The 18,685-nt window shown below is 44.4% G+C and overlaps 1 protein-coding gene and 1 long non-coding RNA gene across 4 annotated transcripts in view; one reads left to right on the top strand and one right to left on the bottom strand.

Moving 5' to 3' along the window:
* Positions 1-1,728: 1,728 nt before the first annotated feature.
* On the bottom strand, positions 1,729-15,168 carry LOC139577590 (SAGA-associated factor 29). Of its 3 annotated transcripts, none has more exons than XM_071404711.1 (11): positions 15,030-15,168; positions 11,333-11,430; positions 8,259-8,332; positions 7,795-7,870; positions 7,294-7,366; positions 6,877-6,941; positions 6,613-6,742; positions 5,773-5,919; positions 5,586-5,621; positions 5,275-5,437; positions 1,729-5,007 (listed from the first exon to the last, which is right to left on the bottom strand). In XM_071404711.1, the coding sequence occupies exons 3-11, from the start codon at positions 8,322-8,324 to the stop codon at positions 4,891-4,893; spliced, it is 873 nt and encodes a 290-aa protein (XP_071260812.1). In that variant the 5' UTR covers positions 8,325-8,332; positions 11,333-11,430; positions 15,030-15,168; the 3' UTR covers positions 1,729-4,890. The 3 variants fall into 3 exon arrangements, with proteins under 3 accessions (XP_071260812.1, XP_071260811.1, XP_071260813.1); XM_071404710.1 differs by having other exon boundaries at positions 11,333-11,543; positions 15,030-15,092; XM_071404712.1 differs by lacking the exon at positions 11,333-11,430.
* Positions 14,665-18,685, top strand: part of LOC139577591 (uncharacterized) — a 19,252-nt gene continuing 15,231 nt past the window's right edge. Inside the window, exon 1 of the long non-coding RNA XR_011675341.1 lies at positions 14,665-14,967. This is a non-coding gene — a long non-coding RNA (uncharacterized lncRNA). The remainder of the gene's footprint in view (positions 14,968-18,685) is intronic.

Here is an 18,685-nt window from a genome sequence, read left to right as displayed (position 1 = left end):
ATAGGATGGCGTATCGCTGCAGAATGCTGTGGTAGCCATGCTGGTTAAGTGTGCCTTGAATTCTAAATAAATCACAGTCTCACTAGCAAAGCACCCCCACTCCTCCTCCACCATGCTTCACACTGGGAACCACACATGCAGAGATCACCGTTCACCTACTCTGCGACTCACAAAGACACAGCGGTTGGAACCAAAAATCTCACATTTGGACTCATCAGACCAAATGACAGATTTCCACCGGTATAATGTCTATTGCTCGTGTTTCTTGGTCCAAGCAAGTCTCTTATTATTGGTGTCCTTTAGTAGTGGTTTCTTTGCAGCAATTTGACTATGAAAGCTTGATTCACACAGTCTCCTCTGAACAGTTGATGTTGAGATGTGTCTGTTACTTGAACTCTGTAAAGCATTTATTTGGGCTGCAATTTCTGAGGCTGGTAACTCTAATGAACTTATCCTCTGCAGCAGAGGTAACTCTGGGTCTTCCTTTCCTGTGGCGGTCCTCATGAGAGCCAGTTTCATCATAGTGCTTGATGGTTTTTGCGACTGCACTTGAAGAAACTTTCATGGTCCTTGAAATTTTCCGTATTGACTGACCTTCATGTCTTAAAGTAATGATGTATTGTTGTTTCTCTGCTTATTTGAGCTGTGCTCGCAATAATATGGACTTGGTCTTTTGCCAAGTCTTCTGTATACCAACCCTACCTTGTCACAACACAACAATTGGCTCAAACGTATTAAGGAAAGAAATTCCATAAATGAACTTTTAGCAAGGCACACCTGTTAATTGAAATGCATTCCAGGTGACTACCTCATTAAGCTGGTTGAGAGAATGACAAGAGTGTGCAAAGCTGTCATCAAGGCAAAGGGTGGGTACTTTGAAGAATCTCAAATATAAAATATATTTGTTTAACACTTTTTTGGTTAAACATTCCATGTGTTATTTCATAGTTTTGGTGTCTTCCCTATTATTCTACAATGTAGAAAATAGTAAAAATAAAGAAAAACCCTTGAATGAGTAGGTGTTGTGAGAGAAAAATAATGTATTTACCTTTTTTGTTTAATATTAATAGTTAACAATTAATATGCTTAACGACAGTAAAGACATTTCTTTAGTGCCAATGCTGTGCTTCTGAGAAAGTATGGTTAATCTCTTCCACATTAACTCCAACCAGTTGGTCTAGGTGTGTAGTCAAGGACATGGGATAGAGATATACTTGAGGAACAGATAGACCTGTATTGTTTCAATTTCTATTTGCTTCTGAGTAACCTGATCACACGGCATAAGACAAAGAGCCTCTGAGAAGTGACCACAGTTCTTCAGCCAATCCCGTTCTTTTACTATCTTCCAAGGGGACAGCTGTGGGGAGATGGAAGAGAACGGAGGCTGGCTTGGTAGAGAAAGGAGTAACAGAACTAACGTTATCACTTGTTGGTGCGCTATGACCCGATACACCTGGCCACAAGAAGCAAACAAGGTAGCTTATATTGCCTTGATCTGCTGGGGAGGGGTGGAACCAACCATGACTAAGCAGTTCTTGGGTTTCTATATAAACCCCTTGCGTCTGTATTATTTGAGCTCTCACTGCATTCACTCTGTGTGCATGTAGTGACCTTGCTCCCTTATTGAGTGAATAAAGATTTTTGATTAAGTATAACTCTGACTTGTGTGATAAGTTGGTCTCTTCTCATTTGATAATACAGAAATAACCACCACAGTGTGTCCAAACCTTTGACTGGTACTGAATATAAAAACGGTTTATTATTACTCAGTCAGTGTCCTTAGTCAACATACAAATGAAAAACATTGGTTTTTGTTAACATTGCAGCAGATGGCAGGGAGAGGTGAGGGGCGTTGTTATTGAGGGGAGATATATGGCAGCCCGTTGGCTCCACCCCCGGGCCTTATATGGACTTCCTGCCCCAACAAGGAAAGGCTGTGTTTCGTTAAGCCAGGGAGTGCTTGGGGATAAAGCAGCGTGCTTTTTGAGGAGGAAGCAGCCTGCACAAAGGGGCAGAGTAGGAGAGAATCAAGAGCGTTATAAAGAGTGGGAAAAGAGAGAACACTATCTGTGAGATTACCCGTTGTGACCTGGACTGTTGCACTACCCCCCTTGTGTACCGGACCGGATTGGCTGAGGACCCGAGTGTGAGAATTACCCCTGGAAAACGGCTTTTGGATTGTGGTGATTGGTGAATTCCCCTCTCTTCCCCAGTGTACCAAAACCCCTAATAAACTTCCCATTTGCATTCTATTTGTGCTACTAATGCATGTTTTGTTATTGAACTTGGTGATGTGGCAACCCCACACCCTTGAGCCTGCTACAAAATATATTTAAAAAAAATATTAAAACACATGCAGCATAGCTCATTCCACAAGAAGCATAGTCATGTCACTACCAGGCAAATACAGACAGAACATCCTGCACGTCTCACAATGACAAAACAGATGAGCCATAACACACCGTTGGATATCAATACAACTCCCTACATTGACTGAGCCTCACAGATAGCGTCCCAAAACAAATTCTTACTAACATGCCACATGTGCAACGAGAAAAAAAAAAAACTCTAGACCACCTTTACTCCACACACAGAGATCCATAAAAAGCTCTCCCTGCCCTCCATTTGGCAAATCTGACCATAATTCTATCCTCCTGATTCCTGCTTACAAGCAAAAAAACTAAAGCAGGAAGTACCAGTGACTCGCTCAATACAGAAGTGGTCAGATGATGCGGATGCTACGCTACAGGACTGTTTTTCTAGCACAGACTGGAATATGTTCCGGGATTCATCCAATGGCATTGAGGAGTATACCACCTCAGTCATCTGCTTCATCAATAAGTGCATCGACGACGTCGTCCCCACAGTGACCGTACGTACATATCCCAACCAGAAGCCATGATTTACAGACAACATCCGCATCGAGCTAAAAGCTAGAGCTGCCGCTTTCAAGGAGCGGGACACAAAACGCGGACGCCTATGAGAAATCCCGCTATGCCCTCAGACGAACCATCAAACAAGCAAAGTGTCAATACAGGATTAAGATTGAACCCTACTACACCGACTGACACTCGTCGGATGTGGCTGGGCTTAAACTATTACGGACTACAAAGGAAAACCCAGACACGAGCTGCTCAGTGACGCAAGCCTACCAGACGAGCTAAATGCCTTTTATGCTCGCTTCGAGGCAAGCAACACTGAAGCATGCCTGAGAGCACCAGATGGTCTGGATGACTGTGTGGTAACGCTCTCGGTAGCCGATGTGGGCAAGACCTTTAAACAGGTCAACATTCACAAAGCCACGGGGCCAGATGGATTACCAGGACGTGTACTCAAAGCATGCGCGGACCAACTGGCAATTGTCTTCACTGACATATTCAACCTCTCTCTGACTGAGTCTGTAATACCTACATGTTTCAAGCAGACCACCATAGTCTCTGTGCCCAAGGAAGCGAAGGTAACCTGTCTAAATGATTACCGCCACGTAGCACTCACGTCGGTAGCCTCGGCTGGTCATGGCTCACATCAACAGCATCCTCCCGGATACCCTAGACCCACTCCAATTCACATAGCGCTCCAACAGATCCACAGATGACGCAATCTCAATCGCACTCCACACTGCCCTTTCACACCTGGACAAAAGGAACACCTATGTGAGAATGGTGTTCATTTGACTACAGCTCAGCTTTCATCACCATAGTGACCTCAAAGCTCATCACTAAGCTAAGGACCCTGGGACTAAACACCTCCCTCTGCAACTGGATCCTGGACTTCCTGACGGGCCGCCCCCAGGTGGTAAGGGTAGGCAACAACACGTCTGCCACGCTGATCCTCAACACTGGAGCCCTTCAGGGGTGTGTACTTAGTCCCCTCCTGCACTCCCTGTTTACCCACGGCTGCGTGGCCAAACAAGACTCCAACATCATCATTAAGTTTGCTGATGACAACAGTGGTAGGCCTGATCACCGAGCAAAGAGGACCAAGCACGCCCCCATTTTCATTGACGGGGCTGCAGTGGAGCAGGTTGAGAGCTTCAAGTTCCTTGGTGTCCACATCACCAATGACCAATGATCCGGTCGCATCACCGCCTGGTATGGCAACTGCTCAGCATCTGACCGTAAGGCGATACAGAGGGTAGTGCGTACGACCTAGTACATCACTGGGGCCAAGCTTCCTGCAATCCAGGACCTATATAAGAGGCGGTGTCAGAGGAAAGCCCATAAAATCGTCAGAGACTCCAGTCACCCAAGTCATAGACTATTTTCTCTGCTACCGCACGGCAAGCGGTACCTGAGCGCCAAGTCTAGGACCAAAAGGCTCCTTAACAGCTTCTACCCCCAAGCCATAAGACTGCTGAGCAATTAATCAAATGGCCACCGGACTATTACCCCCCTCCATTTGTTTTGTACACTGCTGCTACTCGCTGTTTATTATCTATGCATAGTCACTTCACCCCTACCTACATGTACAAATTACCTCTAAACTGTACCCCCGCACACTGACTCGGTATCGGTACCCCCTGTATATAGCCACGTTATTGTTATGTTATTGTGTTACTTTTTACTTTATTTGGTAAATATTTTAATAATTCTCCTTGAACTGCACCTTTGGTTAAGGGCTTGTAAGTAAGCATCTTACAAGGTCTACACTTGTATTCGGCGCATGTGAAAAGTAAAGTTTGATTTGATGTTATTTTATTTAAAACCCGCCCTCAGTGTGTCCATACGTGTGGCTAAGGTATGGAATCCATTGTTATTCTGGGGAGGGGGGTGGTTGGAAACACTTGTCTAGGAACACTTGTCAAGTCTGACAAAATACAGTATCTTCAGTCACAGTCCCCTTGATTTCTCCTGACTCCTCTCTTTCTTCTCCTCTTCATCAGTCTCTTCTTTACTTCTTTTTGTTCTCTTTGCAGGCCACCACGTATCTCTGAGCTACGTTGAGGGGCGGGGAGTAGCCGTCTGCGTACGACGTGTCCTCAAACAGCACTGAGTAGTCGTCCTGGGGCTGAGAGAGCAGAGAGCATGGTGGTTAGTGGAGAGAACAGAGTTCACTGATTTGGGGTCAGTTTAGCATTTTCCCCAATAATGGTTAAGGTTAGGATTGCTGGAGGGGAAGCTGCCAAGCGAGGGGCCTGCCTGGATGCAGGGTTTGGTGTACAGTAACATTATCTCTGAACCAGCTTTATGTAGTTTCGTCATCAAATAAAATGTATTCAAATTACGCCAATCAGCCCACCCCCCCGCTCCTCTCCTCTCCCTTTCCTTGTCTCACCCGGTGTGGGTGTGTGTGGATGAGGGCTCTGTAGAAGCAGGTGGTCTGAGGGTAGAGGGCCAGTACCAGCTGGTCTTTACTGAACAGGGCCTCCGGGTCCGTCTCTGGGTTGGCCTTCCACTGGGGTAGGGGGATGATACGCCGCCTGCTCAGGGTGTGTCTCCTGGAGGAGGAGGATGGGAGGGTGGGAGATAAGAAGCAGAGTAGATAATTGTCATTATATCCGAGGTGAGATTTTCATAATAAAATATAATGTACTACAAGACAAAATAGTAGGAAGAGAAATATAGAAAATGAAGACATTGACTTACTCTTTTCCTTCCTCATCAATGTCATCCACTTCGTACCTGAAGGATAGAGCAAAAAAATACAACTCAAGACAGTCTGTGTTGTAGCTGATTGGCTAAAAGTGTTAAAGGCTGTAGTTGATTGGTAACAGTGGTACATGGCTGTACTTGATTGGCTAACAGTGGCTGGAGCTGATTTGCTGATAGTTACTTGTTGGTGGAGTGGCTGTAACTGACCACCTCGGCCAGGATCCACTGTTCGTCTCCGTCCACGGCCTTGACCCGCGCTGCCACCTTGTCCCCTTGCTTGGCCACATAGTCACTGTTGGCTGGCATCGCCCCACACAGGGGAGGAGGACTGGAGGAGAGGGGGATACAGGGAAGGATGGAGGGTGTTAGGGAGTAATATAGTAATGGAGGACAGAAAAAAGGGGCAGGTGGAAAAGAAATGGGGGGGGGGGGGTACTGAACTTGAAATGTACACAACAAGAACACAGATTTTGGCCTCCCGAGTGGCGCAGTGGTTTAAGGCACTGCATCGCAGTCCTAGCTGTGCCACTAGAGAGTCTGGGTTCGAGTCCAGGCTCTGTCGCAGCCGGCCGCGACCGGGGGGCCCATGGGGCGGCGCACAATTGGCCCAGCGTCGTCCTGTTTAAGGTTGGGTTTGGCCGGCAGGGATATCCTTGTCTCATCGCCCACTAGCGACTCCTATGGCGGGCCGGGCGCAGTGCACGCCGACACGGTAGCCAGGTGTACGGTGTTTCCTCCGACACATTGGTGCGGCTGGCTTCCAGGTTGGATGGGCAGTGTGTCAAGAAGCAGTGCAGCTTGGTTGGGTTGTTTCGGAGGACGCATGGCTCTCGACCTTCGCCTCCCGAGTCCATACGGGAGTTGCAGCGATGAGACAAGACTGTAACTACTACCAATTGGATACCACGAAATTAGGGTGAAAAATATAACAAAAAAAAAGAACACAGATTTTTGTTTCCCATTGTAAAATGTTGTGCACTACTATACTGAGCTCAGGAGAGACTGAATCATCAGACCCTACCTGTCTCCTGGCTTGCCAATCCACAGCGGGAGCGTCATGGCTGACTGTTGGAGCAGCGTCATCAGCACCCCCCTCCGCATGGTCTTCCTGGGGGGGTCATTGTCGCTGTTCACCCCTGCCATCTTAGCCGCTGGGGGAGAGGAGAGAGAGGAAAGAGTGAGGCATGGGCTGCATCTCAATAGTTAACAGTGGCTTATTCTCGTCTCCTCTCCTTCCTAAATAGGATGTAGGCTGTTATGAGAATTCAGTCACAGCCATTCTTACCTATTCGCCTCTCCTCCAATAAGGATTTGATCTCTGCAATTTTGTCGAGAGCATGACGAAGAATACTGTGGGAGAGAAAGAGTGGCGCCCGACTTATTTCTTTGGAATGGAGCTGTACTTACTTACTCCACATGGTGGTGATGATTTCTGAACGCAAGACAAAAACACATCCAAACACTGAACTACCACAGTTGGATAGGTGAAAGGAAACATTAAATGGCTTACACCAAACCTACCATATCAGATCAGTGGACACTTCAAGGGGCATAGGGCAAGGGGCATAGGGATATCAGTGTAGGCTACCCTGATGAAGACAGCTTGTCTGTCGAAACGTTGGTTATTAGGTTATTCAATTATTGCATCTGAGCTCCTAGAGTGTGCGGCTCTCCTTTTCTTTTTCAAGTGTAGGCTACCGACCTGCACTCTGCCTCAGCGTCTGCTCTGGCTGTGGTGTAGAGTCCCCTCAGCTTAGTCCGGTAGTAAGGGGAGGCTGGGGAGATGGGGACAAGAATAACACCTTATTACACTGTGTGTGTGTGTGTGGGGGGGGGGATCTAAAAGCCCCAATGGGGATCTAAAAGCCCCAATGTCCCCACAAGGATCGTAACATTTCCCACGTCCATGAGGACAAAGGCTATTTTAATCTTAGGGGTTAGGGTTACAATTAGGATAAGAGGTTAGTGGTAAGGTTTAGGGTTACAAGTAAGGGTTAGGTTTAGGGGTTAGGGAAAATAGGATTTTGAATGGAAATTAATTTTAGGTCCCCACGAGGATAGAAGAACATGACGTGTGTGTGTCTGGCTTAGCCAGACGATACATAACTAGAAACGGTGTGTAACAGTAATATGAAGAGTTATAAAATAGTGTTGCAGTGTTGATGGAAAAAGGGGAATGTGGGGAGGTGAGGTAGAGGCTCACTCTTGTTCTCAGTCTGCATCCTCTCATGTGTTTTCTGGATGTTGAGCAGGTTGTGTTCACTGCGCGACCGCTCCTCCTGAAAAAGAGAATGAAAGGGATTAATATTACAATGTGGTTGTTGCAAAGGTGCAAAATGATGCAATATATCAGCAAGAATAACATGCAATGTGCACACAAAATGTAAATGTATTACAGTGATTGATGTTTGGCAATGAGATTTAATTTGATCTCTGAATATCATTCCTATTCTGTATTGCTAGGTATTACATTACTCCCAAATGTGACTTCAATCCCTATGATGGCATGATGTAAAAATATGAATCATTGGAGTCACATTTGAATATAACTAGCTTGGTAGCTATTTATTCATCAAATTACCGTCCTCCACTGTGGTACCTGAATTACTGGTCAGTGCTCCTGATGACAACAGCACTTGGGTGTAGAAACCATTGGTTGAGACTTACCTGCGTCTGCTTTATGAGTTGATGGAGCTCTGTTAAAAGCTCTGCGATTTTGGTGTCCGCTGACATGATGTTGCCTGTGGTAACGAGATGTCCAAAATGCATTCATCAAATTAGTTTCACTTGAGTTTAAGCAGCAACATGATAGACATGCCTTGCACACATGATAGCTAGCCAGCAGATTCCGACCCTACCGTTATGATTGTTTACAATGAGTTGCACTGGGGTCGGAACGTCATCATGGTCAGAATAACACTCTGGGGATGAGAAATTGTGTTGTGCTCCGAATTGTCCCATTATCCCAACTGTTACACCGGGAAGATTGAACGACTGCTTATTTTCAAAGCTGCCCTTTTCGTCCTCATGCTATCCAGCAGGAGCCACAGCAGCCATTATAGAATGACATGTTGCGTAAAACAACAAATGAGCTGATTGGCTGCCACTGCTATTCCAAAACGGTGGCAGTGGCTACTGCTAGCTAGCATGAGGACAAAAAGGGTAGTTTTCCGGAAAACTAGCAGTATTTCAATCTTCTCGATTTATCAGTTTGGATATACAGTTGAAGTCGGAAGATTACATACATCTTAGCCAAATACATTTAAACTCAGTTTTTCACAATTCCTGACATTTAATCATAGTAAGAATTCCCTGTCTTAGGTCAGTTAGGATCACCACTTTATTTTAAGAATGTGACATGTCAGAAGAATAGTAGAGAGAATTATTTATTTCAGCTTTTATTTCTTTCATCACATTCCCAGTGGGTCAGAAGTTTACATACACTCAATTCGTATTTGGTAGCATTGCCTTTAAATTGTTTAACTTGGATCAAAAGTTTCAGGTAGCCTTCCGCAAGCTTCCCACAATAAGTTGGGTGAATTTTGGCCCAGTCCTCCTGACAGAGCTGGTGTAACTGAGTCAGGTTTTTAGGCCTTGCTCGCACATGCTTTTTCAGTTCTGCCCACCAATTTTCTATGGGATTGAGCTCAGGGCTTTGTGATGGCCACTCCAATACTTTGACTTTGTTGTCCTTAAGCCATTTTGCCACAACTTTGGAAGTATGCTTGGGGTCATTGTCCATTTGGAAGACCCAAGCTTTGACTTCCTGACTGATGTCTTGAGATGTTGCTTCAATATATCCACTTAATCTTCCGTCCTCATGATGCCATCTTTCTTGTGATGTGCACCAGTCCCTCCTGCAGCAAAGCACCCCCACAACATGATGCTGCCACCCCCGTGCTTCACGGTTGAGATGGTGTTCTTCGGCCTGCAAGCCTTCCCCTTTTTCCTCCAAATATAACGATGGTCATTATGGCCAAACAGTTCTATTTTTGTTTCATCAGACCAGAGGACATTTCTCCAAAACGTACGCTATTTGTCCCCATGTGCAGTTGCAAACCGTAGTCTGGCTTTTTTATGGCAGTTTTGGCGCAGTGGCTTCTTCCTTGCTGAGCGGTCTTTCAGGTTATGTTGATATAGGACTCGTTTTACTGTGGATATAGATACTTTTGTACCTGTTTCCTCCAGCATCTTCACAAGATCCTTTGCTGCTGTTCTGGGATTGATTTGCACTTTTAGCACCAAAGTATGTTCATCTCTAGGAGACAGAACGCGTGTGGTCCCATGGTGTTTATACTTGCGTACTATTGTTTGCACAGATGAACGTGATACCTTCAGGCGTTTGGAAATTGCTCCCAAGGATGAACCAGACTTGTGGAGGTCTACAATTTTTTCTGAGGTCTTGGCTGATTTCTTTTGATTTTCCCATGATGTCAAGCAAAGAGGCATTGAGTTTGAAGGTAGACCTTGAAATACATCCACAGGTACACCTCCAATTGACTAAAATTATGTCAATTAGCCTATCAGAAGCTTCTAAAGCCATGACATAATTTTCTGGAATTTTCCAAGCTGTTTAAAGGCACAGTCAACTTAGTGTATGTAAACTTCTGACCCACTGGAATTGTGATACAGTGAAATAATTGGTCTGTAACAATTGTTGAAAAAATGACTTGTGTCTTGCACAAAGTAGAAGTCCTAACCGTCTTGACAAAACTATAGTTTGTTAACAAGAAATTTGTGGAGTGGTTGAAAAATTAGTTTTAATGACTCCAACCTAAGTGTATGTTAACTTCCAACTTCAACTGTAGGTCAAATTTAGAGTAAAGTGTAACATCCCATCCCTGCATTGAAGTAGGTTTTCCGATCCATATCTTGCGTTGCCTCCACGGTGTCTTAAAGGTCCAATGCTGACATTTTTCTCTCAATATCAAATAACTTCTGGGTAACCATTAAGTACCTTACTGTGACTGTTTTCAATTAAAATGGTCAACAAGAAACAAAAATAGCTACTTAGCAAATAGCAATTTCTCAAGCAAGAATTTTGTTAGGACTGTCTGGGAGTGGTCTATGTGGGGCGGGGAAAATGGGAAACTTTCTGTTATTGGCAGAGAGGTTTGAAACTCACTTGCTTACTGAAGGGAATCGATTAATCTGGCCTGGCGCCCAGATAGGCATGTTTTGCAACGGGGGAAAGTTGATTGCATTCATTTTGGAACCGTGCTGCCTCCCGTGCGTGAGCCATGTGCCCCATTCAAAGCCCACTGGGAAGTTGGCTCAAAACAAAAGTGACGTATTTAAAGCACGTGGAGTAATGAGTAGGATTCTGTGATCACATTCAAAAGTGATTGCTTTTGATAAAAACGCGAGAGGTTGTATGTTACTGGATGATGTACCATGCTGCCTTGTTGACAACACGACCGCGCGGTGTAGATTACTGTTCAATTTGAGAAAGGTGCTCCTCCCTCACCGCTTTTCCCATTCACATCACGGGCCATAGACCAGTGCCCTACAGCTCAGCATAATCTAATACCGCCCATTCGTCTATTAACTAATTTACCACCTGGTGAATGTAAGATGGAGCCGGAGCAGAAGGCAGACGTTTTACATGCCCCCAACCGATTGTGTTTATTTATCTGCGTTGTTTGTAACTTATTTTTTTTACTCATTTTGTACATAATGTTGCCGCTACCGTCTCATACGATCGAAAATAACTTCTAGACATCAGAACTGTGATTACTCACCACGGACTAGCAGAATCCTGTTTCTTCTTTCACGACTCTGACGAGCCCGAGACGGAGGATATACGGCTCCCTCGGGAACAGGCCCCGACCCCCGTGATCTGCATGAAGAGGAGGCGGAGAAAGAGAGGCCGGAGAGCGGGCTGCCTTCTGAGAAGTCGGAGGCGATCGAATAAACCCCCACTTCCCTCAATTCTGCTAGCAAACATGCAATCTTTGGACAATAAAATCGACGAGTCACAGGGAAGATTAAACTACCAACGGGACAAACAAAACTGTAACATCTTATGCTTCACAGAGTCGTGGCTGAACAACGACAAAATCAACATACAGCTGGCTGGTTATACGATGTACCGGCAGGATAGAACAGCGGCGTCTGGTAAGACAAGGGCAGGCGGACAATGTATTTTTGTAAATAACAGCTGGTGCACTATATCGAAAGAAGTATCGAGCTATTGCTCACCTGAGAATGAGTATATCATGATAAGCTGTAGACCACACTACCTACCCGAGAGAGTTCTCATCTGTATTCTTCGTAGCTGTTTACATACCACCTCAGTCAGAGGTTGGCACTAAGATAGCATAGAATGAGCTGTATTTCTACATAAGCAAACAAGAAAACCCTCACACTGAGGCGGCGCTCCTAGTAGCTGGGTACTTTATTGCAGGGAAACTTAAATCAGTTTTACCAAATTTCTATCAGCATGTTAAATGTGCAACCAGAGGGAAAAGAACTCGGGACCACCTATACTCCACACACAGAGATGCATACAAAGCTCTCCCTCGCCCTCCATTTGGCAAATCTGACCATAATTCCATCCTCCTGATTCCTGCTTACAAGCAAAAATTAAAGCAGGAAGCACCAGTGACTAGATGAATAAAAAAAAGTGGTCAGATGAAGCAGATGCTAAGCTACAGGACTGTTTTGCTAGCACAGACTGGAATATGTTCCGGGATTCATCCAATGGCATTGAGGAGTACACCACATCTGTCATTGGCTTCATCAATAAGTGCATCGATGACGTCATCCCCACAGTGACCTTACGTACATACACCAACCAGAAGCCATGGATTACAGGCAGCATCTGCACTGAGCTAAAAGCTAGAGCTGCAGCTTTCAAGGAGTGGGACTCTAACCCAGAGACTTATAAGAAATCCCGCTATGCCCTCCGACGATTCATCAAACAGACAAAGCGTCAATACAGGACAAAGATCGAGTCATACTACACCAGCTTTGATGCTCGTTGAATGTGGCAGGGCTTGCAAACCATTACAGACTATAAAGGGAAGCACAACCGAGAGCTGCCCAGTGACACGAGCCTACCAGACGAGCTAAACTACTTCTATGCTCGCTTCGAGGAAAATAACACTGAAACATGCATGAGAGCACCAGCTGTACCGGAAGACTGTGTGATCACGCTCTCCGCAGCTGATGTGAGTAAGACCTTTAGACAGGTCAACATTCACAAGGCCGCAGGGCCAGACAGATTACCAGGATGTGTACCCCGAGCATGCTCTGACCAACTAGCAAGTGTCTTCACTGACATTTTCAACCTCTCCCTGTCCGAGTCTGTAATACCAACATGTTTTAAGCAGACCACCATAGTGCCTGTGCACAAGAACATTAAGGTAACCTGCCTAAATGGTTACTGACTCGTAGCACTCACGTCTGTAGCCATGAAGTGCTTTGAAAGGCTGGTCATGGCTCACATCAACACCATCATCCCAGAAACTCTAGACCCACTCCAATTTGCATACCGCCCCAACAGATCCACAGATGATGCAATCTCTATTGCACTCCACACTGCCCTTTCACACCTGGACAAAAGGAACACCTATGTGAGATTGCTATTCATTGACTACAGCTCAGCATTCAACACCATAGTGCCCTCAAAGCTCATCAATAAGCTAAGGACCCTGGGACTAAACACCTCCCTCTGCAACTGGATCCTGGACTTCCTGACGGGTAGCTAACAACACATCCGCCACGCTGATCCTCAACACAGGGGCATCTCAGGGGTGCGTGCTCAGCCCCCTCCTGTACTCCCTGTTCACTCATGACTGCACGGCTAGGCACGACTCCAACACCATCATTACATTTGCAGATGACACAACAGTGGTAGGCCTGATCACCGACAACAACGAGATGGCCTACATGGAGTAGGTCATTGACTTGGCCGTGTGGTGCCAGGACAACAACCTCTCCTTCAACGTGATCAAGACAAAGGAGATGATTGTGGACTATAGGAAAAAGAGGACCGAGCACGCCCCCATTTTCATCGACGGGGCTGCAGTGGAGCAGGTTGAGAGCTTTAAGTTCCTTGGTGTCCACGTCACCAACAAACTAACATGGTCCAAGCACACCAAGCCAGTCATTTGGCATGGGTCCCTCAGATCCTCAAATGGTTCTACAGCTGCACCATCGAGAGCATCCTGACTGGTTGCATCACTGCCTGGTATGGCAACTGCTCGGCCTCTGACCGCAAGGCACTCAGAGGGTAGCGCAAACGGCCCAGTACATCACTGTGGCCAAGTTTCCTGCCATTCAGGACCTCTATACTAGGCAGTGTCAGAGGAAGGCCCTAAAAATTGTCAAAGACTCCAGCCACCCTAGTCATAGACTGTTCTCTCTGCTACCGCTCAGCAAGCGGTACCAGAGCGCCAAGTCTAGGTCCAAGAGGCTTCTAAACAGCTTCTACCCCAAGCCATAAGACTCCTGAACATCTAATCAAATGGCTACCCAGACTATTTGCATTGCCCCCCCAAACACCACTGCCCCTCTCTGTTGTCATCTATGCATAGTCACTTTAATAACTCTACCTACATGTACATACTACCTCAACTAACCGGCACCCCCCTGTATATATTGTTATTTTTTACTGCTGTTCTGTAAATATCTCTTATTCTCATCCATATTTTTTGGGGAAACTGCACTGTTGGTTAGGGCCTCGTAAATAAGCATTTCATTTGGCACATCTGACTAATACAATTTGATGTCACCAGGCAGGCCAAAACTCCATCCCACCAAAACAGGCTGAAATTTCAGGTGTCCTTTTTAAAATGTAATCTTTAACTCGGCAAGTCAGTTGAGAACAAATTCTTATTTACAATTACGGCCTACACCGGCCAAACCCGGACGACGCTGGGCTAATTGTGTGTCGCCCTTTGGGACTCCCAATACAGCCTGGATCTTTTCAAAGAGCTCTTACACCAAAGGCATTATCCTTTTCACAATATTATTACAACTACATAGTGTGGGTATATATATATACAAAACGTTGACTGCAATGGGCCTTTAATCTAACCATGATTGCGTTCTGACCCCAGTGCAGCTCAATGTAAACAAGCGCAACGTTAGAATCTTCTGGCTAACAGTAAGGTTAGCTGTATTGTTCGCAACTTATGTCACATTTACTTTGTACTGACAAGTTGTCTGCAAGAGTTAGCTAACGTGGTCAGAACGAACATATTGGAGGAAACTAGCCAGCTAAATTTAGAAAATTTAGCAAGCCAACTAACGTTCGCAAGCTAGCTTAGCTGGCTAAATAGCTAGCTAGCTTCTATGACGCCTTAAACGTGACCTTTCCTTTTATCAACAACCAAACGCAGTTTATTTTGTGGAGTAAAGTTACATTTTGGTAAGTAGTCGAAAATTGTTATACAAAATGTTTAGAACTATACATTCAGACTATCTCCCTACCTTTGGTAGTTTGTGAGCTTTCATTCGTGTCAAGGCCTACTACGGACTGGCAGCGAGGACAAACAGTACTAACCCAAACGTTTGTCTTACGGGTCTTTCAATATTGCATCTCGGCCATAGACTGTATAAGAAATAAGGCATATCTCTACCATATGGGTGTTCTAATGTTTAAAAAATAATAATAATAATCACACGTAAATATAATTGTTGTTTGAATTCGTTTAGCTAATGTTTACAACCCATGGAATGTAAGTGGTGAAGTAAATTACATCTTCCAAACATCTCTCCTCAATATTTACATATTGAAACATACAGACAATTCCTTTCAGGCATTATCTTGTAAACACATTAAATTGCACTGTAATGTTTGTGTAAAATGTGCCGTCAGTAGAATTCTGCGAGGGAGCGGAGGGAGGTTTGGCCTCTGGAAACAAACACCATCTGTAAACACTATGATGAAGAAAACAGCCACATAAACAGCATAACAATCACTAAGAACAAAACTCAATAGAGAACTAATATGAATGTAAAGCTAGGTAGACCGAGCCCTAATGTAAAGCAATATATTATACCTATTTGATATTACTAGTTGGGTGTGTGTGGAGGGAGGCACAAGGGGTGGTGAGGTGGAGATACTGAAAAGTTAATATTCAACCAAGACATGGAGAAAATAAGGTCATAAAATGGACCATAAACAGACACAGATAAGTGTTGGCTTATCTGCCATGCTTCAAAACTGTCTGGGGTGCTGTTTATAATTGTGTGTGTGAGTCTTTGTGTGTTTCTTGAGAGCAGGCTTAGTCACAGCTCATATGGTAAGCTCATATTTCAGCAAATATTTATTGAACAGAGTGCCCACATGACTGAGAGATGCCAAGAAAGCGTGGAAGGAGGAGTCACAGAAAGAGTAAGGGGAGAAGGAGAAAAACAGTGAAAGAAAAAACAGGACTGTTGATAGACAACTGAGAGACTGCCGTTGAAAGGAAATAAGCACATGTAAGAAATATGAATAGTGGGAGTGAAAGAGAGATAGATAAAGAAGAGAGAATGGGTTAAAGAGAGAGTGACGCTTAAATATGTCGCCCCGGTTTATGGCCAGTACAGTAATGTTTATGACTGTTTATGGAGGCAGCGAGGGAAGTAAAATATGCCAAGAATTCTCTCCCTGCTTCAGTACGCCTGTGTCAAACCTTCCTTGCTCAAAAACAATTAAGTCATATCCAAAAGGAATGGTTTGTGGAATATTCAATGCAGGCTTTAGGAGAAGAGGCTACTTTGAGAAGTTTTACTCATATCTCCTGGTTCAAGGCCTGTAATTTATACAACGGAGTCTGAACATGAGTAGATTTATGTGAGAGAAGGGTCCTTCCTCATCGTTCTCACAGATACAGACAGTCGTGTGTTTCTTTGTCACGACTACAGTCTGAATCATTCTATCTACGGTATATACAGTTGAAGTCGGAAGTTTAGATACACTTTGGATGGAGTCATTTAAAACTTGTTTTTCAACCACTCCACAAATGTCTTGTTAACAAACTATAGTTTTGGAAAGTCGGTTAGGACATCTACTTTGTGCATGACACACGTAATTTGTCCAACAATTGTTTACAGACAGATTATTTCACTTATAATTCACTGTATCACAATTCCAGTCAGTCAGAAGTTTACATACACTAAATTGACTGTGCCTTTAAACAGCTTAACGGCTTGGAAAATTCCAGAAAATGATGTCATGGCTTTAGAAGCTTCTGATAGGCTAATTGACATAATTTGAGTCAATTGAAGGTGTACCTGTGGATGTATTTCAAGGCCTACCTTCAAACTCAGTGCCTCTTTGCTTGACATCATGGGAAAATCTAAATAAATCAGCCAAGAACTCAGAAAATAAATTGTAGACCACCAGTCTGGTTCATCCTTGGGAGCAATTTCCAAACGCCTGAAGGTACCACGTTCATCTGTACAAACAAAGGTTTGCAAGTATTAACACCATGGGACCACGCAGATGTCATACTCCTCACGAAGGAGACGCCTTCTGTCTCCCAGAGATGAACGTACTTTGGTGCGAAAAGTGCAAATCAATCCCAGATCAACAGCAAAAGGACCTTGTGAAGATGCTGGAGGAAACAGGTACAAAAGTATCTATATCCACAGTAAAACGAGTCCTATATCGACATAACCTGAAAGACCACTCAGTAAGGAAGAAGCCACTGCTCCAAAACTGCCATAAAAAAGCCAGACTATGGTTTGCAACTGCACATGTGGACAAAGATCATACTTTTTGGAGAAATGCCCTCTGGTCTGATGAAACAAAAATATAACTATTTGGCCATAATGACCATTGTTATGTTTGGAGGAAAAGGGGGAGGCTTGCAAGCCGAAGAACAACATCCCAACCGTGAAGCACGGGGGTGGCAGCATCATGTTGTGGGGGTGCTTTGCTGCAGGAGGGACTGGTGCACTTCACAAAATAGATGGCATCATGAGGATGGAAAATTAAGTGGATATATTGAAGCAACATCTCAAGACATCAGTCAGGAAGTTAAAGCTTGGTCGCAAATGGGTCTTCCAAATGGACAATGACCCCAAGCATACTTCCAAAGTTGTGGCAAAATGGCTTAAGGACAACAAAGTCAAGGTATTGGAGTGGCCATCACAAAGCCCTGACCTCAATCCCATAGAAAATTGGTGGGCAGAACTGAAAAAGCATGTGCAAGCAAGGAGGCCTACAAACTTGACTCAGTTACACCAGCTCTGTCAGGAGGAATGGACCAGAATTCACCCAACTTATTGTGGGAAGTTTGTGGAAGGCTACCCAAAACATTATACCCAAGTTAAACAATTTAAAGGTAATGCTACCAAATACTAATTGAGTGTTTGTAAACTTCTGACCCACTGGGAATGTGATGAAAGAAATAAAAGCTGAAATAATCATTCTCTCTACTCTTATTCTGACATGTCACATTCTTAAAATAAAGCGGTGATCCTAATTTTTACTATGATTAAATGTCAGGAATTGTGAAAAACTGAGTTTAAATGTATTTGGCTAAGGTGTATTTAAACTTCCGACTTCAACTGTATATACAGTGCCTTGCAAAAGTATTCATCCCCCTTGGCGTTTTTCCTAATTTGTTGCATTACAACTGTTAGGATTTATGTTTATGCACTATAGCCTGCTACCATATTGTATGAAGATGAATATTGTTTTGTTACACACACACAAACAATACAGATGTATGTGTGTAAAGACTGACCAACATTGAGTGACAGGCCATAAAAGCTGTGGTCAATCTGGAGAGGGGAGGGGTGCATATCTCTAGGCCAACCAGGGAGGTTAGAGCACTGATCAATACCACATAAGGGACTGTTTGAGTGTAGAATCGGGGGAGACACAAGACGGATCTAATCTACCCAACAACCAGATGTGGACAGAGGAGAGCACTAAGGGACTTGGACAAGTCCGAGTGCCAGCAAAGGCGGACCAAAGTTTAAACCGCGCTCAGCCTCTACTATGATAGGCCAACAGACGAGTTGGAACTAAAGCTGTCATGGTATAAGAACTGCTATTTGAGTACATTCCACAGTTCCCTGTTTTACCCTGCGCGGTGATACAGCGAACCCGTATATACGAAAATTGCATTTACCATTTATCGCTTGAG

The sequence above is a fragment of the Salvelinus alpinus genome, chromosome 6 (assembly GCF_045679555.1).
Source record: "Salvelinus alpinus chromosome 6, SLU_Salpinus.1, whole genome shotgun sequence".
Taxonomy (NCBI): Eukaryota; Metazoa; Chordata; class Actinopteri; order Salmoniformes; family Salmonidae; genus Salvelinus; species Salvelinus alpinus.
Note: the sequence above shows the minus strand (reverse complement) of the source record. Positions and strands in the feature narration are given on the sequence as shown.

What these genes read in the sequence shown, in the direction of transcription:
- LOC139577590 (XM_071404710.1), bottom strand. Translation starts at nt 15,053, where the DNA reads ATGAAAGCTCACAAACTACCAAAG. An exon ending in ATTGGAGGAGAGGCGAATAG is followed by an intron (nt 6,743 to 6,876) that starts GTAAGAATGGCT and finishes CCTCTCCCCCAG; the next exon opens with CGGCTAAGATGGCAGGGGTG. An exon ending in ATTGATGAGGAAGGAAAAGA is followed by an intron (nt 5,438 to 5,585) that starts GTAAGTCAATGT and finishes CTCCTCCTCCAG; the next exon opens with GAGACACACCCTGAGCAGGC.